The 27,116-nt window shown below is 43.3% G+C and overlaps 1 protein-coding gene across 4 annotated transcripts in view; it reads right to left on the bottom strand.

The window, feature by feature from the left end:
* Positions 1-736: 736 nt before the first annotated feature.
* The window catches only part of LOC138287444 (scavenger receptor cysteine-rich type 1 protein M130-like), a 72,003-nt gene continuing 45,623 nt past the window's right edge, over positions 737-27,116 (bottom strand). The window contains exons 4-7 of one of the 4 annotated variants that reach the window (XM_069227874.1): positions 25,125-25,439; positions 24,464-24,601; positions 19,345-19,446; positions 738-2,460 (exon numbers count right to left, since the gene is read on the bottom strand). In XM_069227874.1, coding sequence (XP_069083975.1) covers positions 19,370-19,446; positions 24,464-24,601; positions 25,125-25,439 — 530 coding nt within the window. In that variant the 3' untranslated portion in view covers positions 738-2,460; positions 19,345-19,369. Of the gene's footprint in view, positions 2,461-19,344; positions 19,447-24,463; positions 24,602-25,124; positions 25,440-27,116 lie in introns of all 4 variants that reach the window. The other 3 variants (XM_069227872.1, XM_069227871.1, XM_069227873.1) reach the window with 3 other exon arrangements.

Below are 27,116 nucleotides of genomic sequence, written 5' to 3'. Positions count from 1 at the left end.
TATTTACAATATAGAGCTCCATGGCGCACGTTTTCACAGCTGCATCGGAAATTCTGATGCATCTGTGGCGCTAAACTCACACATTGTTGGACTAGCGTCAAAAAAATGATACTACTCTACCAATCTCAGTAGGCCCCCATTGAGTAAAGCCCCGCATCAGTTTTACACCTGCTCTGAGCAGGAGGTAAAATTCTGATGCAGTGAAGTTGCAGAATAACGCAGTGAAATTTTTAAAATTTCACTGTGTCAGTTCTGCAGGGCTTTTCCAGTGGGAGCACCGACCTTCCATACATTATACCTGGCGCAGGTATAATGTGATGCAAGGCTTTACAAACTGACACATTTGGCCCAATCTGTAAATGTGGAGCAGTGTAGAGCACTGCTTGTGCCACCATTGCATTAAAAACAATGATGCAACGGTGGCGCAAAGGCCTTGTAAATAAGGCTCTTATTCCTAAGCCTGATTTAGATCTCAGTTGAGGAAATACTCCATCACAAACGATGGATATCCTGTCTGCCATATTACGATCTCCACAGGAGATAATGGGATCGTAATATGGCGGAAAGGATATCCGTCATGTTTGTGATGGAGTATTCTCCTCCGTCAAGATCTAAATCAGGCCTTAAGTTGTGCTGTATTAATTACCACATTATAATAAACCAATATCAAGTACACCACATTGCTCAATAAGCACACCATAGGTGTAGAAAAAGATACATTTGTGTGAAAATTCAATTTTTAAAAATCGCGACTCACAAAAGTACAAAATACATTTTTTATAAACCTAGCCATGTGGACCTCAAAAAGAAACAGATATATGTCTTTTATGCTGAATTTTATGAAGCTTGTGTGGCTATTCATGATGTTTTGAATGTGTGATTCCAAAAGTATTAAAATTAAGTCAAATTTATAGGTAATGACAGCAAAGTATAGGCATAACTAGCACCTGTGTTTGAACTGACACTCCTCTATCACGTGTGACCATATAAGGCTACTGAGACGTGCAGTTGTGAACTTAAAACACTCCATCAATTATGCTAAAACGAGGTTAGTAAAGTTTTTCAAGAGGATAGGCGATCCCTCACATTCAAAGGTCCATATTTATACTTTCTTAGCGACGCATTTGTGTAATTTTTTGACGCAAAAGCGGCACAAACTTGTAAAATACAATTGTAATTTGTACGTTTGCACCGTTTTTGCGTCAAAATGCGGCACTTAAAAAGTATAAATATGGGCTAAAATGTCCACAAATCCTCTCCCTTCATTTAGTGGAAAAATGGCAAATGTACTTCCACTTTTCTAACTTCACATAAAGGCAGTTGAACTAACTAATCGTATAATTAAAAATAGCGCCAAAAACTGTCAATAGCCCCTAATAACAGTGAGTCAACATCAACTGAGTAGTGCTTATATTTGATCAAGGCCCAGTCACATTTCTGACTTTCATCACCCCAACTTCGCAACACGCACTTTCTGTTCGCAGCTCACTTATCCAATTGCAACTGAGTATACTGAAGTAAGATGTAGCGTTATAGCAGCCGTTTGTTGGAAGGTGCCCCTCTACAAACAAGTTGTAACATAACACACAAAACATGACAATCAGATACAAGAATGATATCTTCAGCAAAGCATTCTTTGGTTGCTTCCTTGGATTCGGATTGGAGTAGTCATAACACGGCTATATTCTGTGTGCAGTATCTAGCACTTCAAATAACTTTCAACAATGAATATGGTGCTGGTATAGACAGCACAGAAGTGGTGGGCAGCAATATTTAAATCATTCAGAACCACAAGTAGTTCGTCTGCACACATTCTATTCCGTCGTTTTAAGCTCTTCCATGTGCGACCACTCATATGCATAGCAGTACTGAAGTTGACTAAAAGGGAGGGTCAGCCAACTTAGCTTACACATTTCTCTGGAATCCATGTAGCAAGGCATAGTTCAGGCATGTTGGGCTTTATCAAAAAGATGTAACTTGAACCCCTAAAGCACTAAAGGGATGGCGGGTAAGTAAACTGGCTAACTTAGAAAGAGCATACCCTAAAAAACAATTTCTGGTTAATTTATAGTGATTTCATATTGTGTGTAGGATATCGGAACGATTCTTTCTTTTATTATCTCTATAATGGATGGTTATATCTTTTATTACATTTTTTTATTCTTTTTAACTGAAATCTATATGTGTGTAAGTATGCAAATTTGAAATAAAAATACCAACTTTTCATTAAATGATTAAGTCTCGTCCACTGGAATGCACAATCTTCTAGCTGTGGTGCCAGGTTGCAGTGATTTTCTGGTTAAAGTTTCTTGAACGTTGTAATAAGATCTTCTAAGAGTTCAGAATCCCAATAATATAACAATAATCATGATTCATAAAATCCATTCTGGATCAGAAGAGGACGAAGTTCACGTTTGTAATGAATGTTAGAGCTTGCATCCTCTTGAGAGCAGGCGCCTTCTGAAATAGCAATAGCATATGTAAATAAACAGCACATATGATTGGTTACTTGCAAAACACACACACCATCTGCAAACACAGATTACTTTGTGTATTTCCTTTTGTGCCTGTGGGGGACGCCTTCGCAAAAGATCGAAGGCGATGATAACTGAAGATTTGCTTGTTAGGAAGAGACCACTGGAAATAAGACCGTGGTGCCTCAATTTATAATGGGTAACTATTGAAGGAGAGAGTCACTTAATAGCTATATAATAAAACTAATGCAAGGAAGGAACAAAAATATTTGTTCGTTTTGCACAAAATATGGAACAATTAGCTGCCTGAATGTATTTTTAAACTTTTTGTTTTCACAAACACTTCCAGATGGATGCCTGTATATTGTCAATAAGTGGGAATGAAGCGTTAAATTATTTAAAGATCATTTTTGTCAGCATTGACAGCATGTTTGTCCTCATTCCCTCCCAGCCTCTCAGTACTGCCCCTTACCAGTTCTTAATTTTCTAGAATATAACCCTTTATTTTAACTGATGCATTCACAATGCATTACATATCCCCCCACATAAAGAAATAAGCGAGACAAGAAATAAACAATTATGAAATAACAAAATTTATTAACTGAGACTAAGACAAATCAAGTTATTAAATGCTAATTATTTCTCCTCAATTAGATGCTGTGGACACCCCACAACTCTACCTGGACGTTGTATCACTGCATCTTCTTCAGTACTACTTGTATTCTCCTGTGATGTTGAGTCTTCATTTCAAGTTCCACCATTCTCTCTGGATGAATGATAAGATCTTATTCCATTATTGTTCAGATATTTTCTTGAATTGGAAATCATTTCTGGTGACAGATCTGATTGCGGATTCTTCGGAAATCATAGTTCCTTTGACTTGAATGACCGGCAATGGTTCTTTATGAACTACATTCAGGATATGTCTTCCTTTTCTGGGTCAGTTTTACAATAATCTAGTCACTTGGATAACATTTTGACACTTAGGCATTCCTCCTGAGAAATGCATTTTCTCTCATTCTTTCCTTTGAGAGATGCCCATTTCTTGAAATGTCAGTGTGTTTTGTCTCAAAGGCTTTAGCACTTGAGGAATCCTAGTTCGCCACATATGTCCAAACATTAACTCAGATGCTGCTTTTCTTGTAGATCTATTTGGATTCCCACGATAATTTCAAGAAAGTTGACGCAAATCTTGATGGGCTGTAATCTGAGTCATTTTTGCCCGTTGTATTGCTTTCCCTATATTGCCCATAAACCTATTTATCATTCCATTGGCTTGTGGCCACATTGGTGTGATCTTTCGATGATTTATCCCTAAATACTGCACAAGTCATTTAAATGCCTTGCCATTAAATGGATATCTACTATCTGATTTAAGTGTGGTGGGTATACCCATTCTGTCAACAATTTATCCAGAACCGGAATCACAGTTGTTGACGATGTGGGCGAAACTTGGTTTACAATTTGTAAACAAGAATATTCATATATGACAAGTAGATAACAGCCAGACTTTACTGGGCCATAAAAATCAAATGCTACTGTGTCCAAAATAGAATCTGGACGTTTGGACATGACGTCTCAGGAGGTGAAGGTTTTCTATTGCACTAACACAGATGGCATGATTGAAAGACACTCTCAACAAGTGTATCTAATCGGGGCAACCAAACTTTGTGTCTCAAAAATGCTTTTGTTTTTACTATACCTGTTAGAAATGGGGTATTTGGTTGGCAGTCAGGTTACCTCCTGTCCATGCAAGAACCCTCACTCTAGTCAGGGTAAGTCGCACACAATCCAAATTATCCTGTGCCCACCCTCTGGTAGCTTGGCACTGAGCAGTCAGGCTTAACTTAGAAGGCAATGTGTAAAATATTTGTGCAATAAATCATGCAATAACACAGTATTACACCCCAAAAATACACCACACAGTGTTTAGAAAAATATAGAATATTTATCTGGTTAAATGCAGGTCAAAAACGATCAAGATTTGATAAGTACACATTGAAATATCACTTTAGAAAATGACAAAAAAGAGTCTTTAGTCTTTAAAAAGCAATAAGTGTCTCTTGCGAGCGCAAAGTACATTGTTTGAGTCCAAATTCTCCGTGAGGGGCCGCAGAGGAGGAGATGCATGGAAAACGGGGAGGTGTGCGTCGGTTTCTCTGGGCGCACAGAGATGATGGGGGTCATTCCGACCCCGGCGGTCAAGGACCGCCGGGGCCGAGGATGCGGGAGCACCGCCAACAGGCTGGCGGTGCCCCGCAGGGCATTCTGACCGCGGCGGTTTGGCCGCGGTCAGAAGAGGAAAACCAGCGGTCTCCCGCCGGTTTTCCGCTGCCCTGGGAATCCCCCATGGCGGCGCAGCTTGCTGCGCCGCCATGGGGGATTCCGACCCCCTCACCGCCATCCTGTTCCTGGCGGCTCCGACCGCCAGGAGCAGGATGGCGGTGAGGGGTGTCGTGGGGCCCCTGGGGGCCCCTGCAGTGCCCATGCCAATGGCATGGGCACTGCAGGGGCCCCCGTAAGAGGGCCCTACAAAGTATTTCAGTGTCTGCTTTGCAGACACTGAAATACGCGACGGGTGCAACTGCACCCGTCGCACCTTCCCACTCCGCCGGCTCCATTCGGAGCCGGCTTCCTCGTGGGAAGGGGTTTCCCGCTGGGCTGGCGGGCGGCCTCCTGGCGGTCGCCCGCCAGCCCAGCGGGAAAACCAGAATGGCCTCCGCGGTCTTTCGACCGCGGAGCGGCCATTTGGCGGTTCCAGCCAGGCGGGCGGCTACCGCCACCCGCCAGCCTCAGAATGAGGCCCGATGTGTCATTATTTTTCACACAGTCAGGGCCTTGCATCGATATCCGGCGCAAAGACTTGAATCCTCTTCAGGTTGCAGGGTATTTGGATGCCGCAGGGACGATGCGGAGAAATCTTGGGCGTGCAGGACGAAGTCACAGGAGCTGGTGATCTGGTGGGTGATGCAGGGAAATTCCTGTCGCACGGCAGGCACTGCACCGATTCTTCCCACAGGAAGTCGGGCTGTGTTGTTGCGGCTCGGCTATGCGCCAATCCAGTGGGCCGTGCTTCAAAGTTCCGGTCACAATGCTGGCACTGCGTCGATCTCCTCTAGCGGAGCAAGGCTGCGTCGTTCCAGTTCGGCTTGTGGTGATTTTCTCACCGCAATGCAGGCTGTGCGTCATTTCTGGCAGGCTGTGCATCTAATTTTCGCCGCACAAGGAGTTCTTTGCAGTATGAAGTCCTTTTTGGCCCTGAGACTCCAAGGAACAGGAGTCAAGCTTTATCCAAGCCTTACGAGAGCACTTCTCAGCAGAACCAGAGGGCAGCAAGGCAGCAGAGCAACACAGGGCAGCAGTCCTTTGCAGAATAGCAGTCAGGTGAGTCCTTTGGGCATCCAGGCAGTTCCTCTTGGCAGGTTGCAGGTTCTGGTTCAGAGTTTCTTCACCAGTGGTATCTTTTCCAGAAGTGTCTGAGTTGGTAGGGTCAGGGACCCTGCTTAAATAGCCAAATGTGCCTTTGAAGTGGGGGAGACTTCAAAGATTGGTTAAGAAATGCACAAGGTCCCTTTTCAGTTCCATCCTGTCTGCCAGGGTTCCAGTAGGGGATTTGGCAGTCCATTGCGTGAGGGCAGGCCACTGCCCTTTCAAATGTAAGTGTCAGGCCCTTCACCCTCCCAGCCCAGGAAGACCTATTCAGTATGCAGATGTGTGCAGGTGGGACTGAACATCCTGTGTTTGGGGTTGTCTGAGTGAAATGCACAAGGGAGCTGTCACCTAACCTAGCCAGGCGTGGGTTGTAAGGCACAGAAGGATTTAAGTGCAGAGAAATGCTCACTTTCTAAAAGTAGCATTTCTTAAACAGTAATATTAAATCCAACTTCACCAGTCAGCAGCAGTTTTTAATTACCATTCTGACCATACTAAATATGACCTTGTTACTCCATTCAGATCAGAATCTACCACTCAAACAGCATATGAGGGTAGCCCCAATGTTAGCCCATTAAAGGAGCAGGCTCACAGCAATGTAAAACGAATTTAGGAGTTTTCCACTACCAGGACATATAAATTACACAGGTATATGTCCTGCCAGTGAAACTGCACACACAGGCCTTTCAATGGCAGGCCTAAGGCATGGTTGAGGGGCTACTTATGTGGGTGGCCCAATTAGTGCTGCAGGCCCACTAGTAGCATTTAATCTACAGGTCCTGGGAACCTGTAGTGCACTTTACTGGGGACTTACAAGTAGATTAAATAAGCCAATGGGTATGAACCAATGTCACCATGTTTTCAGGAAGAGATCGTATGTACTTTAGCACTGGTTAGCAGTGGTAAAGTGTGCAGAGTCCTAAAACCAGCAAAAACAGGGTCCAAAAAGTGGAGGGAGGTAGGCAAAAAGTTAGGGGTGACAACCCTAAGGCTGTCAGGTCTAACAATACCCATATGACTTTCATAAACCAATTCGCCTATTTTCTTTCAGAAAGATTGTGGAATCACAATTCGGGTATCTCTTGACAATAAATCACTTGCTGATATTGACAATTCATTCTGGACTTGTTTAAACACTAATATGTCTTTGGTTACTATTCTGTTAACAAACTTACTAGAGCTATTCACATGTTTCCATTTATTCTCCCTAGTTATTCAGAATCTTTCATGGAAGTGTTGACTCTAAAGTTGCTTTCTCTTACATGACACTTTTTAAAAATGGTCAAATCTCCTACTCCATTTTGCCATCTTGACCCTAAATCCTGTGATTCAGTCATATCAAAAGGTGGCAATCTTCTAAAGATTGTACTCAAAATAACTTCCGTATGTCCACTGTAGTGTCTTTGATATCATGTGCCCCTGGGCGCTTGAAGTCTAGGGTGGACTCTAGAGAGAAGTTATGTAATTGGATGGGATGTGTTAGGTTTGGTTAGAAATGTTATGGTGCAATGCGGGCAAATTGTGATAATATGTTAAAGAATAAAGAAGTGTGTTACAGAGGTCCTTATGTAGCAGGTTTATTTACATACTCCTGGGCTGGGGAGGATACTGCATCTGGCAATGAGAAGGGGATTCATGCCCAGAAGAAATTAAGCTGCTCTCCCTGAGAGTTTGCAAAAGCACATCAAACTGCTTGTGGTGCCATGTGCACCCCACAATCGATGCAAAGCTGTCTGCGAGTGGCATGTGTGGAGTCATAGCCCCACTACAGCCTGAAAATGGCCATCAAAGAACCTGAAGGCCCTGCAGAGGAGCACAGTCGAAAAGCCTGCCAAAACCCATTGGCAAAGCTAAAACAACAAATACTGCACTGTGTCTTAACACAGAGCCATCATCAATGCAAAGCAGACTTTAAAGGCAGTGACAACTAGGTACGAAAACTAAAACTTACTTACCGGCACCAGTGAATAAAGTGCTATATGCCCTAAAATCAGGCAAGACGATCAGTTCCTAAGCAATGAGGGTTGCGTGGAGAGGTTGCTAGTCTTCCTGTACAAAATTAAGGCTGCCTGAACAGCACAATGGTCTTTATGGAGACCTAAGGAAGCGCAAAGTACAACGTGGCTACATTCCTGAAGACACATAAGGAAACACAAAGTACAACGGAGCTACATTCCTTAAGATACAACCTTTGTCAGATACGGTGAAGAAGCAGAACGTTGGTGGCAGATAGAATGCATTGATCAAAACATTTGATGACTTTATAGGTACACTAAGAGAACAAGACAATCAGAAAATCATTAATAATTTTAAAAACCTTGCTGGTGGTGGAGTGAAGGAAGTGCTAAAAATAGTCTCACAAGCTGATGCAGCATCATACCAAAAGATGAAAGAAGCATTGGATACCAAGTTCAATCTGATGACGAAAGTAAATCCTCAACCAAACATGACAACAAGCTGGGAAAACAATGGATGAATTTGTTGAGAGACTTGATACACTTCTCAAATACTGTAAGTTCTGTGACTTTTATGATGAAGAAGCAATGTGCCTCCGAGTCATTGATGACTGCCTTTCAGAATCCTTCAGAAGGCACATTCTGAGAGAGCCACTCAGTTTGGAAAAAATGCTAATGTCTGCAAGGGCAGAGGGACATAAAGATCAACAGGCTGCTGAGGTGGACGCAGAAATGCATAATGAATCAGCATTAATCATGAAAAGCAAGCAAAAGCCCAAAGCAGATTCTTGTGAGTTGCTACCTACGAGAAGGAAAAAGTTATGTTTTCGATGTGGGATTTCATTTCCCCATGAAGGCAAAGGTCCAGCTATAGGACAGACGTGCAAAGGCTGTGGGAAAGAAAACCACTTCATAATGGTCTGCAAAGTGAAAGAGAAACTAAGTCCCATTTTTAAAAGTGAATGACGGAGCGCGACGCTGTGCCAAAATTGGCAGTGCCGTGCTCTGTCACTTTCACAATGCAGGGATGTGCTGTATTTAATTGAATACGATGCACCACAGGGATGTGCTGTATTTAATTGAATACGATGCACCACTGTGTTGTCCCCTGCGCTGGCGCTAAATTAAGCTGCCTGCACCAAAGCAGACATCCTTGCACCACCGTGCAAGGATGTCTGAGTTGAGGGGTTTGATTGTTTATGTGCGAGAAGGTGTCCCTTCCTGCACATAAACAATCACTAATGGCAATTTGGCACGTCTGTGTGTGCCTCAGTATGCAGCACACACACAAGTACCAAAGCTTTATTTTGAAATGATTGTTTGTGTGCAGAAAGGGACACCTTCCCGCACATAAACAATCATGACTGGCATTTTGCTCTTTCGATGCATGCTGCAGAATGCAGCACACATAAAAATGCAAAAAACTGCCCAATCAAGAGAGGATGTAAATATTGAGCAGAGTTTAGTGCCACTGGAGCATCACGTAAAGTGACGCTCCAATAGCGCTAGGGGCTCTTAAAGATGCCCCTACATGCCTCGCAGCGTGAAGAGAAAATGCTGCCAGAAGGTTCCAGAAGCATTCTTCCCCACCTACAAGGCAAAAAAGCAACATCAGTTACAAGTAGAAACCAAGCAGAGTCAACCATTTTCAAGTTCATTGTGTAAAAGTTCTTCAACGTCACAACCAAGCATTAGTGAATAAGGTAGATGTGTGCTAATGATGTTGACTAAGGAAGAACATGCACATGTAGGGTTAGCTGCTTGCACAGAAGATCAAAAGTCAAAAGAAAGTCATAAAATAAAGCAACAAAATTATTTTGGACACTGTCCTAAAAGTGACCAGCTACCCCATGACCTTCATTATAGATAGTGGTGCATCGATCACCATCATGCCAGAAGAAACGTTCAACAGCCTGTCCCCTATGCCATGCCTTTCTCCATTAAATATGAAAGTATACACTTGGGCTGCTTCTCAACCATCACAGAGTCAAGGGTCATTTACTGCAACTTTGTGACACAAACGCCAATTCATAACCTTCAAGGAACTTCATCTAGTGAGTGCTTACTTAGCTTTGGCACTGATGCCAACATGGAACTGATATCTCTCAACAACAACTTCCATGCTCAAGCTGAAACTGTGAGTCAGCTCCCATTGTTGTTTCATGGCCTAGGAAACCAATGAAAGTGCAACTCCTTATTAATGAGGATACTCAAGCTGTTGCCAGACGTCATCACTGAGTCGCTTTTCACTTACAAGCAGCTGTTGAGAATTAACTAAAAACACTCTTGAAACATGAAATCATTCAATGCTCAACTGGTCCTACACTGTGGGTTTCACCCATAGTTATGGTGCCAAAAAAGAACAGTGGAGGTGTGGTGCACATATGTGTGTGTAGGCACCAGGCCAAAAAAGCAATAGAGAAAGACTCTCAAAGGAGAGCCTGGCTGTAGTGTGGGCCTGCAGCCATTTTAATGTGTTTCTGTATGGGAAACATTTGACTGTCATCACCAACTACCAGGAGTTGCTCACTATCTTTGGAAACTCAAAAGCTAAGATGCCCCATCACATCAAGAGAGAGGGTTGCGACTGCATAAGTACGCATATGTGATTGCACACAAGCCAGGAAAGGACAAAAACTCTGCATATTACTTTTCACAAGTGGTGCTACATCACCACAGTTCAACATCCAGAGCTGAAGAGTATCTCAATTTAATTGTAAGGTTCAGCGCACCAGCAGCTCTATCCATTGAAATGATTATTGTTGCTATCCAGGGAGATAAAGTAATGTTCACCCTCAAAGACCTCATTACAACCCAATCTTGGAAGAAAATTGACCTTTTGCTGACAATGTTGAATTCTAAAAGTTAACAAATGTACAGGTTGAGCTATTCATCGCTACAGAGGATATCATATTGAGAGAATGATCATACCTTAGAGCCTGAGGCAGCAAGTCATTGAACTAGCCCATGAAGGATATTGTGGCATTATAGCCACCAAAAGAGCCCCAAGAGACAGAAGGACATATTTAAGAGCCCATAGCACCATTCAAATGCCACATTAGCATCATTTTTTACACTAAAGTGGTGATATAAGGCCAAAAACCCTGCACCATATTTACAAAGTGGCGAAAATGCATACATTGGGGGGAGGGCAAAAAAATGGCACCAGGACATCTAAGCGATATCCTTGCGCCATTTGTTTGGCACTTTTAATGCCTGCTCAGAGCAGGCATTAAAAGGAGGCTTCCATTGATTACAATGGGACTCTGGGTGCTTTGCAGGATTAGAGTCAGAATGTTGGACGCTAATCCTGCAAAGCGCTGAACTAGCCTAAAATATTCTGATGCCTGCCCCCTACCGACATGGTGCACCTTATTTTAAATACAGCATACACATAGTGGCATTAGAGGGGCGCTAGGGGTGCAGGAAAAGTGGTGCTGCACTGAGTGCATCGCCACTTTTCTTAAGTATGCCCCTGAGTGTGGTTCCCTCGCTTACATGAACAAGTTGGGAAAGAGCTAAAAGAATGCTTACCCAAGGTAACACAGCATCCAGTGATGACGCCTGACCTCCCTTCACATATCTGGGAGAGAGTTGCACTTGATTTCTGAGTGTCCCTGGAAAATGGACATTATCTTATTGTAGTCATTGATGAATTCTTGTGTTTTCCCTTTGGTGCAAGACTTATCATCGACAACCCATGATAAAGTCATCAAGCAACTTGATGACCTCTTTGGGGCATCCCCACTATTCTCAAATCTGACAATAGCCCATTTTTCAGTAGCAAAGAATTAAAGGAGTTTCTTGATCGAATCAATGTCAAGCATCACAAAAGTGCACCTCTCTGGCCCCAAGCCAATGGTGTTGTTGAATGATTTATGGGCAGCTTTAAGAAGTAAATCAACGGGTATCGATTAAAGGAATACATTTAAGTCAAACCCTGTGCCCAGCACTTCATGCCTATTGATCAACTCCCCACTTCACAACAAGTGAGAGCCCTGCTACCTTGACATTTGGGAGCCATTGGAACCAAATTACCACAATGAACATCTAGACGATTTGTGAATGATGATAAGGTTTGCGTCACAGACACTTCTCATGAGTGCAAAATTAAAACATATACCGATTAGCATCAACGTACACAGGAAACTGTCTTTGAGAAAGGGGACTTGGTACTGGACTAATAGAAATGGAAGCGTAAAAAAGACACTCTGGCCCATACTTTTTTAGCGCCACATTTGTGTCAATTTTTTATGCAAAAGCTGTGCAAACTTACAAAATGCACTTGTATTACACCTGTATTTTGTAAGTTTGCGCAGCTTTTGCATCAAATAGCGGCGCAAATGCGGCACTACAAAAGTATAAATATGGCCCTTTGTGTGCTGTCGATCACTGATGGTCATGAATTGCAAAGAACACATGGTGACAGCGCATTGTCCTGCAAAATCCATCACACAGGACTCATCATACTTTAAACACCTACCTCAGTGTTCATCAGCTCCTGGTTTCACAAGCGAGGCGACCCCGCCTGAACATCCAGATCGCACACCTGAGCCTATTCGCCCTCAATGCTCGATGACTGTGCTCAACTAACACATACCACCTGTTCAGGCAGATCAGTGCAAGCATCTCATCAGCTTATTGAGGAAATATAATGCTCATATTGTTTCTACTTTTTATTTCACAACGAGGGAAGCCTTCGAGGTCCTGGGTGGACTCGTGACAGGAATTACGTAATGGAAGAATAAAGACGCCTGTTACAGAGCTCTGTGTGAAGTGTTTATTTACGTGCTCCCAGGATGGGAAGGATGCTACAGTCGCCAGATCTAATTTGAAGAGATGTTGACATTGTTTTATTCGTTGTCATCAATAATATATTCATAATACATTATATAGTAATATTTATAATATTACTGTAGTTTTCAAACTTGTTTCATGCTTTCTTTGTTTTCTGAAACGTTGTTTTACCGAAGAATGCCAAATACTGTAACACTAAATAGAAATATATGGTAGGCATATATGACAGACCTCCCAGCTTATCGGGATTTCACAAATCACAAAATTACTGTGAATTGGCTGAGAAGTGCAATTTTTCTGACTGCCAGCCTGATGCCGATATTAAAGCCTACCCCCACTGCTCTTTCTCTCTTGATTGGGCAGAGCAATGAAGATAGGCATGTGTGTAGTTTCCTAAAGAGTTTCTCAAGGACATGCACCTGCCACACACACTGAAATCTTTTTTTCTTTTTTCTTAATGTAAATTTGTGGGCAATAAAACACTGCTGTGGAAGGGCAACAAAGCCTGGTTTGACTCTGTATCCTTAGAGACTTTAAAAGATTGCATGTGGACAATACATCCTATTTAAAGAGCTCAACAGAAGTTGCTCACTTCAAAATAGGACATGGTCAGTGGCTGAAATGCTTACAAAACTGAAAAGTACTGTGATCCTGAATGGAATGAGAGTGGGAGCAGGGCAAAGATGTGGCTAAACAGAACAGGATATTTTGTTGGATTTTTAAATTCATGTAAATAGATTGAAAATAACGCACACCTTAAATGCAAAATAAACTCAAGCTCACCTAATTAATGGGAAATGCAGTATTTTAGTTATTAAATCTCAATTGGTTAATATGATCACTGCTGATGACTGTGCCTAACCAGAGACTCACAGAACAAATCCTGTATGGCACAGTGGGGAATAAAGGCTTGTGTATTTATGAGATCCAAGCCTGAGAAAGATTGCACTGTGAATACATAATTTTAAAACTGTATTACACACAGTATAAGATATGCTGCCACACAATGTGCAAAAAGATTTATGTGCTTATTTTCAAGCCCCATGGTGGAGGGTAGTGCAGCAAGTGAACATGCTGCTCTGCCCTGGGCCACAGGGAAAGGGCAGAAATGTGCTGTATCTACAGGATATGGTGCATTTCTGTCCTCTCCCCCTGTGCTGGCACATAATGGGCTGCCTAGCACCAATGCAGGCATCCTTGGACCATTGTGCAAGGGTGCCTGCATGACAGACAGGATTGTTTCTGTGCAGGAAGGGACACCTTCAAGGGAGGCTTTTTCTTCTTTCTATGTGTGCAGAGGCATACAGTTTTGACACACTCCCAGGTTTACAAATTCTTGGAAAACTGGGGATGCATCAAAACCCATGCGTGTTGCATGGGAAAAGTCAACACAAATCCTGTGGAATGCCTCCTTGACACAGTGTAAGGTGATGTAGTGACTTGTGCTGGGTTGCCTTACACCATGTCTACAAAGCCATGAAAAGCCACACAAAGTGGCTTTATGTGGCCTTGTAGATATGGGCCTGCACTATACGCCATAAGTGTGTCACAAAAAGTGACGCACCAGTGGCACACAGCGTTTGTAAATAAGCCTGCCAGATGTATAAAGCTTTTTTGATTCACAGATCCAGGCCATTTTAGCACAGAAAAAAAAAATTTAGTAAGTACAGATGCTATTTTGCGAGTCAGTAATCACAAAATAGGTTTGCCAATCGCAATTAGAAAGGGGCGTGCCAAGGGCGCCCTTTGCAATTAGCTAGTCGCAGTGAAATGTATGATTGTTTTGCAACCGTGAATGCGGTCGCAAAGCTATTGCAGTTACCACCAACTTCAAGCTGGTGGTAACCCATTTGCAAAGGGGAAAGGGGCCCCCCAGTTACCCCTTCCTCTTTGTGAATGGGAGTGTAAACATTTTTTTAGAGCAGACATTGATCTCATAGACCCTTAAGGAAAATGGGCTACATTACAACAAAAAAAGATTTGCTTTATTTAAGAGCACTCACAGACATGGAGGTGATTGTGGCCATTCACAGTGGGTCGCAAATTGAGACTCTCTGTGAATGGCTAACAGTGTTGAAGACACTTTTGTACATTTCGTATTGCGACTTGCAATTTGCGTATCAGAAAAATCGCAAATTGTTATTTGCAGTACCAAATGGTTGTGTAATTCATGCATGCAAAAGGTTGTACAGTATCTCCCCAGTTCCATCATTATTTGTACGATGTAACCACCCTCCGTCACATCTGTCCAGTTCACCATCCCTTTTTTTCCCAAAAAATATGAACACAATTAAACACAAGATGAAAGATTGCATGTTCATGGAATATAACCAAAATAAGGTGCTGCAAAAACCACAAAAATATGCGGCAACATTTCCTTTTTTGTGCCTCAAAATGTCCTTACCTATGCTTCAATAGCCTAAGGGGGTCTGATATAACACAAATGTCCAGTAGATGACAATATATCCTAAAATAAAGCTTGATGATGAACGTTACGTGAACTCCTTTAAGAAAGTCTGAAATTTATGAGGTGAAAAACGATCCCGAGATGGTGGCCAAATCCTTGGTAAAGAAGAGATTTTTATTTTTTAACCAGTATTTCACAAGGATTTATATTCCTCAAATGTATGCTGAACTGAGCATGACTGACAGAGCACAAGAGGGACGCAGTGCTTCTACTCGGTGCAGGGCCAGCTTTAGGGCAGTACAACTGGTGCGGCTTCGTTGGGGGCTGACTTAGGGAGGGGAGCGCGCACCTCCGGGCGGGGCGTTGTGTTAAGCAATAACACGATTTAACAAGAATTTGGAAAGCAACGGGTCTCGCATTTGCTCGAGTGGTAGTGAGGGAATCCAAGAAGTAGGTCATTGCGGGGTCAGGGGATGCCAAAGATGATTTTCGCTCTGGTGCCGCTAGCACTAAAGCCGGCCCTGGACGTATGTGAAGGTGTTCTTGCTCCTTTCACTTTGCGCTTTCGTCAGTTTCCTACGCATGCTCTCTTCTTGTCGTCAGCTGCGCTGAACTCTGTCAGCAGTGTCTTCAATTCTGGCAGTTTTTCTTTCTCCGGTCGTAACGTCTGCTCTCTGACGAGCACAAATTCCTCATAAAAACTCTGTGATTCTATCACAGGCAGGTTGTTTCCTCAGCTCGTCGCCAATGTCGAGAAGTAGGCGTGAAGAGTTAAACTATTTAAATATAATTTATTGTCAGCATCAACAGCATGTAAGTCCTTATTCCTCCCTGTACTGTCCTCTAAAAGTCCTTAACATTCCAAAATAGAACCGCTTATTTTAAATGATGTTTAACAATACATTTCATCTATTACATCAGGTGCAGCACTGATGGGAATGTCGTGTAATGAATATGGACTGTGATTGTACGACACCGTGCTCCAGGGTCTACTCAAGGAAGGGGTTACGCAATCAATCTGGGAGGTGTTAACGTGTGGTTTTTAATGGTTAGAATAGAGGAAGAAGCCAGTTGAATGTTGTGCGCTAATGAATAAAGACGTTGATTATGAGCTTCGTGGGTGATGTGTTCTTGTAGATACTCCCTGGTTAGGGAGAACACAACATCATGTAACTTTTTATATGGCGTTCTTTTGCCTAATGCAAGAGAATACTGCACAAGGGGGTGAAGCGTCCTGTGCAAATGAATTTTGTTTTTTATTGTTCACACAATTTAAGTTGCCTAGCGCTACTTATAAGTCTTGTGGGTGCATTGTTAACAGCGTCGAGGTTTGCTCCAAGTGTTCAATCAGGCTGGTGTTTGAAGAGCTAAGCCTATTATAGCCTCTGTAAACTTATCTGTAACGGTTTACCATTTAGCTGCCCGTATATGCCAATGTTGCTGACCTCTTTGTGAATCAGTTGTTTGTCTACTATATTTGGGGTTCTTGACCGAATCCATGTGAGACTACTTCTGGCAGGGTGAAAATGTGGCATAGTAAACTGGTCCATCTATCTATGATACGGCAGCACCTCCTCTTCCTTCCTGAGTTGACTCTTCAGCTCAGATATGTATGTAGAGTACAGAGGGGCCCATTGTATTCAGTGGCGTGCCCCCTTTTAACGCCTGCTCTGAGCAGGCGTTAAAAGTGCCGGAAACAAATCTGTTAGATTTCCTTGCACCATTTTGTCGGCCCCCCCAGCGGGGGAATGCCCCCTTTGCATACATTATCCCTGGTGCAGGCATAATGTAGCGCAAAGGGTTACAAAGTGGCGCAATGCATGCATTGCACCACTTTGTAAATATGGCGCTGGGATTTTGGTCTTGTTGGGCCACATTAGCTTTAAAAGAAAAAATACGCTAATGTGGCACAAGGAGGCTCTAGGGGCTCCTAAATATGCCCCCATATGCTTTATGATCATTTTGTGTAGCTGAACTTTGACACACACATTTCACTGCTGCTGAACAGCTACTGTGCAATCCAGAATTAGGATGACCGTATAGTTTTCTACTGTGATGTGAGTCTATATTTATGCTTTAAACAGTAGCTGTTCACAATCCGGGAAGTGTATTCATCATACTGGAATAGTTCTTGAGGGTTCCCTGGTTTAGGGAATTTGAAAGGCGCACTGTGAGCTCCTTCTATAGCAAAGTAATTATGTAGTCCATCTTCACAATGCTGTCACAATGCTGTCATTTAACTAGCACTGGAAATAGGATGTCCACATCACTCCCCTCTTTATCTTCAGGTAGTCCGACAAATCTTAGGTTGTTGCAGTTTAAGCAACCTTTGGTGTTATCAATTCTGAATAGAAGAAACTTGATTCATTTGAGCATGTCTGCCATGTTGGTTTTAGTTTCTGCTCTTTCAGGGACCAGTACACCAAAGGTGGCTTCTGTTTGGGACACTCTTTTGACTAGCTTTTTCTGGTCTGCTCTCTACATGCTGAAGTCGTGACTACAGTGCCTATTTTGGTTTCTATTGTTGCTTTTGTGTCTCTAAAGGCCTGTAAGATTTTGTTTAATTTGTTGGCTGTGTCAGTGGAGTGTAGTGCATCGTTTGGCAGGGCTTCTGCTGGTTGGATACTGCTAAACTGTGCCCAATTTCCAGCCTCAACAAGATTGATTGTCCATTGTTATCCATTTCCTAGTATCTTCTATGGTTTCCCTCGGTGCTGCCCAGCTGGCAAGCCTGGGTGGCTGGCAGAGTTGACTCTCTGGCCCAGATTTACTAGAAAATGATGTAGGGCAGCGCCGTATTTAATAGACCATGATTCACCCCTGTGTTTCCCCATGTTCCAGTGCTAAATCTGCACCATAGTGCAGGGATGGCTGCATTGTGGGGGAGATTGTTTTTGTGCTGGAAGGGACACCTTCATGCCCCAAAACAATCTTGAATGGTGATTTTGCAAAAAACGAGGAGAAATAAAAGCATTTTTTCTTGTTGCTCCACTCTAACGCCACCCCTGGGGTGGTGTTAGATTTCGGCACAGCCTCAGGTTTACAAAATATTGTAAATCTGAGGCAGCATCAAAATGCAATGGGTGTTGCTGTGGGCATTGCACGCCCCTTCCACGCAAAATGCTGCATGTGAAGGGGCCATATTTACAAGGTGGCGATAAGCCATAAAAGGTGGCTTAACACCACCTTGTAAATACGGCGCCACTGGAGCTCCACAAAAAGTGATGCCACGGTGGCGATAGGGCCTTGTACATCTGGCCCTCTGTTTGTTAGCAGCATGCACAAATCTTCTTCTCTATGTCTTACATACGCTGGTGGCTGCAGCTACATCTGCCAAGCTGTGGCCATCACTGGGGCAGCGAGGAGTCTTGCGCATACCCAGAGAATTAAAATGGATACTAGCCAGGCATCAGGGATAGCTCTGTGATAGCTCAAAGTCCTCTGTTCATTAAGGGGTCCCGTAGTAGCTCAATGGGCTATCCTACATCATTCGTTTCTATAGTGACTTTTGACTGTTGTAGTTTCTCCACACTTTGACATAGGTATGCTGAAGGCAGGTGGTCTTGGAAGGTACTTGCTGTGTGGCCTTGTTTCAGGTCTATCCCTATCCATGCCATGCATTTGCTTTGTTCACTCTCTGTCTCCAGGTGTTTTAGTCCACTTACACATCTGCGACTACACCCATGTCTCATACAATGCATCCCCTGCTTTCCACTGGAGCATGCTAGGGGCCACTGTTCACTGTCTTTTTTGCCCTACACAGTGTTTCTTACTCTGGGCGAGGAGGATTTCAATAAAATCTGGTGCATGGTTGAATGGGAACGTTGCGGTGAAGGATGCAGGCGGGTGTGGGGCAGCCATGTTGGAAGGCATACCAATGTGTGTCTCACTCAACAGACGCCACTTCCTGATTTTCAATGTAATTTGTTATAAGAATTCTGGGGAAAATGCAGGGGTGCACCATATTCCCTTGAATACAGCGCATCCCTGCGTTTCTAAAGTGACTGTTTTCTGCATTATATATTCACTCAATACTATTGGCACTAATAAATAAGGATATATACAATGTAATTTGTTACAGGAATCTTGATTTGCACTCATAAATGACAACCTTGCTTCCATGGTTGCAAAAACGTTTGCAAATGCTCACACCCCAAATAGACACAGTGAGTGCTCACTGTTAATTGTAAGGAACTTACAATTGAGGCAATGATGGTGCAGCGGGCAAGCTGGGATCTAAAGGAAGCTGAGAAAACCTTTCAGTATCTTTATTACTCACCACTGGTCAGCGCCTTTTGGTAGTCCTAGTTCCTCACCCACTCAATGTTTTCATACAGGGAATCTGGCGCCTCATCTAGCTCCTTGTGCTCGATGTTCGTCTCTTCAAAATGATTGATTGGATAAAGAATGGGAAAGCAATGTAATTTATTCCCTTTTTCAGAATTTTACGCACATTGAAAAAGTGTAAGCACAATTTTTGATTCACAACAAAACAAATGGGTTGAATAGATGCTGGCATTTTTTAAATCAGAATTTGCCAGGTTCAAACCAGAAGACAATAAAACAATCACAAGATATCCCTAATCATTGTAATTCCTATGTGTGGGGGTCGATCTGCAGGTTGATAACTCTCCATGATGGCTTGCATGCTCACTGAGCTTTTATTGTGCACTGGCTTTCTTCTGCAGTAAATGTCCTTCTCAGGCGCAACAAATCAAGGATCCCGGATATATTTTGTGAACATTACTTTTAGTGGGATTTTCAATATAAGGCAGAGCAGTGGGAGGTTGCACATGCTATGTCATGAATAGATTAAACAAGATGAGCATCTAGTTCTGGAGGCAAGAGTGATACATCTCATACGATCAGTAATGGAGTCTGTCTGGAACCGATATCAGAGAACAGGAAAAAGAGAAAAAGAAAGAAAATTGAACAATAACATGGACCAATGATTAAGGGAGGGGGTGGTGGAAGAATCACAGTATCGATAGAGAGTAGTGTGGATGGCAAGGGGAAAAAAGGAATGAGAAGCCCGCCGGAGAAGGGAAAGTCATAGCACAATTCAAAGGCGGAATGTAAGGTCAGGGAATTACGCAAGGGGCAGTTAGGTGGGGGCTTACCCCGTAAGGGTCCATCAGTTGTGTAGACGTGGGGAGGATGTGTGCCCAAGTAGGTTACAGGGAGGGAGCTTGTGAGGTTGATTGTGGATGTTTGTTGGCTGAGATAATGAGTGCCTACGAATGCATCGGGTCTCCTCTTAGCGGAGATCAGCACCCTCTGCTGTCCCTCATTTCTGCGTAATACATTCCATGCCTCCATGGGGTATTGGGCACTTTCCAATGCAGAGTAAGCAATCGCTCAGCTGAGAGCAGGGCCAGACTGGTGATATGAGTGCGAAGAACCTTGTGTTTCCAGTATCTGAAAGTTCTAAGGGAGCAGGCCTCCCAAGAGTTGAAATCAGTAAGCTCGGTGACTTTGCGTAAGATGGTGTGTACACCCTGCCAGAAGGTGGAGATAGCGGGACATGACCATGTTGAAGATCAACCTTGTCTTACCGACAGCGGAGACAGGTCAGGTTGGCCATGGGGAAATATTTATTAAGTTGCATCTAGGTTAAATAAGCATGATATAAAACATGAAATTGTATATTTTTGAACTTCACATTTCTAGAGACACTGTGGGGAAATGCTAGTGTCCCAGCCTGCTTCTTGTCAATGAATCCCCTTCCCGCCTCATTCTCCTATTTTGCATGAAGAGGGTTCAGTGAAATGCTGGTGTGACTATGGAGCATCTGATAAAGCCATGTAATCAGGAGACAACTGTCACCTACAGTGAGTATGATTTGTAACATAGTATGGATGGGCTGTTTTTTATCTCTAGTTCCCTATAGCCTGAAGCAGGTGTTATGCAGCTGGTGGCAAGTACGGAACTGACCAGCTGGTAGGTGAAAGTCCGTCTGACTGGGATATTTATATAACTTTATCACTCGGAGGCTTGAGACTGTGTTGCCTTTCATGTTATGCATTTACTGATAATGTTGACAATGGTATATGATCTAAACAGTGTCTCGACCGCCCCCAAATACAGTATAGATTAATATGAACAAAATGGCTACAGTATACACCGTATACAAGAAAAACAGTAGGCAGGAAGTACAGTTATATACACAAATAGGCCTGATCAACTTCATCACAGAGACCAAATCCAGGCTCCTGTTAGGTTGCATAAATGATCGCTGAAGGAGGCTTGATTTTCTCTCCATCACAAGGAAACCTCAAGGTAAGGCTGAGCACAACCAAGCGTACCTTCATCCTGAAGTGCCTACTTCAGAAATATATACAGGCGAGAGAGGTACAGTTGTTTTTGCCTTTTTTGGGATTTACATTTTCATTTAATCTAATATCCAGAAATTACCTGTGCAGTAAACTGATAGAAAGTTCCACGAAAAGCTACAGGATAGATTTAACAGGAAACTTTTGAGAAAAGGCCTTTAGCTTGCTATAGTGAAAGTGAGAATTAATTTCAGATGTTTTCAAGTAAACAAATAAATGAGACATGCACGCAAGCTATAATTATTCCTATTCTTCCTCTACATTTAGGAAGCAGAAGCACAGGCCAGTATCCTTGCAAGAGCAGTTCATGAAGCTTGTCCATTCCACTTTAGTGTAATAAAGGACTAAACCTAACAGCTGAAGAATCCCATTTGACATTCTCTACTTACCACAGAACTCTGCAGTCCTGTTGCTGCCCTTCCTGTCTGATGATCCTGAGAGGTCTTAGAACTGTCCACCAGCTGACCACAGACATGACAGGACAGGATGATGACAGCCATCCATGCACTTAGCACAGCTTACTTAAGCGCTCGCTGTGTATCTTCTTGTTACTTCAAGTTCTGATAACTAAGGATCACAGCTTGGCTGCTGCAAAACCTTCAGCAGAAAAGCCATGACTCAGCTGAGAACGCATGGAGGAGAATGTGTGCTCATGGCAGCTCCAAGGGAGCCATCATGCGAGCACCATATGTAAACTGGCAGCCTGGTAAACTGGTTGACCTTAGATGTGTGTGTTAAGGTGTAGTATTAAAAAAGAAGCATGCTCTACCTCAGGATATAGACTTGCCTGGTAGTGCTGCTAAAATATCCTAACATAGGTTTTGTGGGGGAAGGCAGAATAGAGCATAAAAGGATGTGGTGTGCCATTCCATGTGACAAGGGACGGCTTTAGCACTAGTGGCACCCGGTGCAACAATTGTTTTTGCCCCCCATGACCTCCTACTCGTATTCCCTCACTATCACCAATCAAAAGTGCCCCTCATTTAACCATAGCCCCTCTCTTACATACGTTTCATTTGTTTTAAAGCACTGGTAAAGGCTGGGTTTACTATTCCGCTCAGCTATCCACATAAAATACAGATCTGTTCTTTGCAGCAGGCATATTAATCCTTTGCGTTACTTTAGGACAAGCCAAAACCAACAGTAGACAAAACTCCATATCTCTCTCTAGCAGAAACATTAATCACAAGAGCTATCTTTACATTTTTGTTGCTGCCTAAAAGCAGGAATTCACAAGGAACTCTTCAGCAGGTGATTGTAAACTATAAGTTATTGCTAAACACAGGCCCCTCGCCCTCTTGAGGTTAGTACCCCCCTCCAGGTCAACGCCCAGTGCGGCTGCCCCAGTCGCACAGCCCTAAAGCCGGCCCTGCATATCACATTGTAATTTAGGAGTGCTCGTGCAGCAGTAATGGATGCAGAGATGGACTTAAAGAAAGAGTTTCAAGATTTCCAGCTGTTTATGCAGATGCATTTGTGCAAACAATGGCAGCCATCTTGAAATGTTTCATGGCAAAACTATTCCCAGATAACTTCCCCATGTGCAGTCAAACGCTCTTGCATGCAGACACATGGGCAGTCCCTTTAGAATAGTGCCTTTACTGTTATAGGATGTTAGTTGGGTGGGTCCGAGCAGAGTAATCTGCGCACAAATCAAATTCTGGCACGTGAAATAAAAATTTGGGAATCAGTGAATGCTCAGTTATTGAAGGGTTTTTCAATTTTCGAAGGGATTTTACTATTGCACCCTCAGATTTTCTCTTCATGGATTATCTCTAGTAGGAAGAGGCATCTCTTTTTCTGTGCTAATTTTCTTCTCATCATATTTTTGCACTGGTTTCTACAGAGAGAAAAGTGAAAGAGGTGAGTCTCCATGCCAATTGCATATGTTGCATTTAGGACAATTTTAGGGAGTCTAAATTATTTAACAATTTAACAGTTGTGTTTCTTAGGTCAAGTAATCTCTAAGACTTCCTTAAAGAGTTAATTCATCCAGTGGTATAACGAAGGCTCCCACAGCCCCTGCGGTGCAGGGTGGGGCAAACTCCAGGGGGCCTTCTCACCTCAGTACCCTGGACTGAAAGCTCCTGAGTGAGTTTGGAGGGGGCTCCCTCCATGCTCTTTGTGTGGGGGCCCTCGAGTTTGTTGCTACACTGAATTCATCATGAGTAATATTCAGTCCATTACCTTCCTTGAAAGTTGGTCTGCAAAACCGATCAGTCAAAAAAATGCTTAAATAGAACACATTTCAAAATAAATCAAGGGTCAGATTTAACCGAAAATGATGGTGCACGGCGCTGAGCCAAATTTGGAAGCGTCACTCACTGTACTAGAATATGGTGCACCCCTGTGTTTGCCCCTGCGTGGGCACTAAATTTGCTGACGTGTGCCAACGCAGCAACCCTTGCACCATAGTGCAAGGATGGCTAAGTTGATGGGGAGATTGTTTTTGTGCAGGAAGGAACACCTTCTTGCACAAAAACAATCTTAAATGGCGATTTGCTCTTTCTTTGTGTGCTGCAGAAGGGAGCACACATAGAATTAGAATAAAACAAGGAGAAATGAAGGCATTTCTTCTTGTTGTGCCATGCTAACACCACCCCTGGAGTGGCATTAGATTTTGGCGTTGCCTTGGGTTTCCGAAAACTCGTAAATCTGAGGCAGCGTCAAAATGCAATGGGTGTTGCTGTGGCACTCCCACAGCAACAGCCATTGCATGCTCCTTCCACGCAAAGTGCTGCGTGTGAAGGGGACATATTTACAAGATAAAAAAGTGGCTTAACGCCACCTTGTAAATACAGCGCAGGGCATTGCGCCACTGAAGCATCACAAAAGGTGGCGCTACGGTGGCGCTTTTAAATATGCCCCAAGTTTAGATGTAATGCATACAGTCCAGAGAGGAAGGGAGAAGTGAGTCGTGAAATAAGAAAATAAACTAACGATGGCTTATAGAGTAGACCTGCATTCTTATTTAGGGTATTTCTACCCAGAACAGAAAAATCCATCACTGAGCAAGACTTCTTTAATTTGTTTTGGAATAAATTCTCAGTCTCTGTCATTACTCACCTGCTTGTTGAATGTTTGTTTTCCTTTTAATAATCCATGCAATAAAAACAACAACTGGGACAATCAGCAGAACAGCGATCACAGGAACGAGAGGAAACCGTATGTACATGTCCGATTGTATATCCCTCTGTGCTGGACCTAAAGATAAATGTAGGACTTCAGCAGAAAAACTAATTTTCCTTCACTTCAACTTGACTAACACAATAGTAAGATAGATAGTTTGGAGTATATTAGTATTAGTGACTAGTAAGGGGCATACAGATTCAGAGGAAGAATTGGGATTATTCCCAAGAGTAGAAGTGCATATGGACATTTTTGAGTTAGACTGAGAGCGAGTATTGTAAGCCATAGACTGGAGGAGGTAGGTTGATTCAAATAAAATTGCAAGTAGTGTCAGAGGCAGAGGTGTGATTGCACACAAAGACGATAAGTGATGCGGTTTAGTTCCCTCAATGCCTGTGAGAGATACATTGTAAAAAACTGAATTCAAAGGAAAAACCACAGATGGTTACAAGATCCATATTAAGATGATACCGACGATCAAAAGTGACATCACTTGGGGTCAGAGATTGGTGACATAGGCTGGTTTAGATTGAAACACAGAAAAGAAAAAACTCCATAACCTATACATTGTTCAACGGGACAGCTTAATTTGACCTACCTTCACAGGTAACCCCCACGTCTTGCTGGTGACTACAGCTATGCTCTCCCACCCTCTTTGAATCGCACTGCCAAAGGTGAGACTCTGCCCCTGTGCACTGAATGCTGTCGAGCCAGATAGGTCCTGATCCTTCTCCAAAGTGGGCTCCTCCCGCCTGTGACTTTGCGTGTCCACACCCCAGCTGCCTGCAGACGACCTCTGCTGCTTGGATACCCCAGATGCTGTCACAGACTGTCCCCCAGCGGTGACTGAAGAAGATTTCCACTCTCCCCAAGCAGCGGCCAGTGCCGTTCACCAGTCTTACCTTGCCATAATCTGCAAGAGAATTCAGAGTGGGAGCGACAGGGCTGTGAGAAGATGTGTCTGAAGGGTTGCACAAGAGAGCAAGTGGGGGTGGCCAAGAAGACGAGAAAAAGAGAAGTCAGGCATAGAGAGGTAAAATGTTCAGAGACAAGTACAGAAAAAAGGGACAGAAATCAGCAGAAGGAACATGACAGAGGGAAGAAGGAGAAGGAAGTGGTGGAAGGAGCTCAGAGCGTGGAAAATTTAAACAAGGGAACATTTATTCTAAACAAGCATTGGCATAGTGAAAACATTTCTGCATTGATTGTCACATTTGCGTGTGTGGTTGTGTAGATAAGTATATGAAGATGAGACTGGTGAATGTGCCCATTGTTACTTACCGGTAATCTTCATTACCCGATTAAGGTTGTCCTCGTTCCTACATTAGTGAGGCAATCCCGCCTCCCGACAGGCCTTTGAAATGCTAGTCTGTTTTTAATGTTTATAACATAAACCCCTCCCACTTTCCACCATGAATGTTATGAACAAGACCAGACACAACCACAGCGGGGGAGGTGGGGAAGGGAACAGGATTGGGATGAGGAGGACCTTAATCGGGGAAATGAAGAGTACTGGTAAGTAGTGACACATTACCCCCTGATAGGACCTCCTCGACCCAGTCCTTACATTAGTGCGTATCTCACAAGCCAAATATAAAGAGAAAGAATGACACCAAGGATACATGCTGAATACAATGTTTAATCAAAAACAAGGTTTTAGCTAAAGCTGCGTTCATAATACCCATAACACAACTGTTTACAGAAGCATGCAACACACTCAGATGAGTAGAGCATCAATGAACCTGAGTTAAAAGAGCCAAGCATACAGGCTTATAGGGCTGACAAATTGCCAAGTGCACCCACCTACTGATGGTGGATGTCACTCCCCTACAGGACACAAACGGAGCAGGAGAAAGGCGAAAACCATGGGTACGTTGTAGATAAACGTGAAGGGCCCTCCTAACATCCAATGCCGGAGTAACCAGAGCACCCTTCTCCTCAGGAAAATCAGGAAGAAAATGTTCCTGCTGCAAATGTAATTTTGAGGAGATTTTAGGGAGATATGACAGATCCAGCTGCAACACCACCCTGTCCAGCAGTGTTAGACCTGACAGCCTTGGGGTGGTCACCCTCCACTTTTTGCCTGCCTCCCTCCACTTTTTGACACTGTTTTTGCTGGTTTTCGGACTCTGTGCACTTTACCACTACTATCCAATGCTAAAGTGCACATGCTCTCTCCCTTAAAACATGGCGACATTGGTTCATACCCAATTGGCTTATTTAATTTACTTATAAGTCCCTGGTAAAATGCACTACATGTGCCCAGGGCCTGTAGATTAAATGCTACTAGTGGGCCTGCAGCACTGATAGTGCCACCCACACAAGTAGCCCCTTAACCATGTCTCAGGCTTGACATTGCAAGGCCTGGGTGTGCAGTTTCACTGCCAGTTCGATTTGGCATTTAAAAAGTACTTGTCAAGCCTTAAAACTCCCCTTTTTCTACATTTAAGTAACCCCTAAGGTAGGCCCTAGGTAACCCCTAGGGCAGGGTGCTATGCAAGTAAAAGGCAGGACATGCACATATGTGTTCTATATGTCCTGGTAGTGTAGAACTCCTAAATTCGTTTTACACTGCTGTGAAGCCTGCTCG

The sequence above is a fragment of the Pleurodeles waltl genome, chromosome 4_1 (genome assembly GCF_031143425.1).
Source record: "Pleurodeles waltl isolate 20211129_DDA chromosome 4_1, aPleWal1.hap1.20221129, whole genome shotgun sequence".
NCBI lineage: Eukaryota > Metazoa > Chordata > Amphibia > Caudata > Salamandridae > Pleurodeles > Pleurodeles waltl.
The sequence above is the reverse complement of the archived record's forward strand: the minus strand, read 5'-3'. Positions and strand labels throughout refer to the sequence as shown.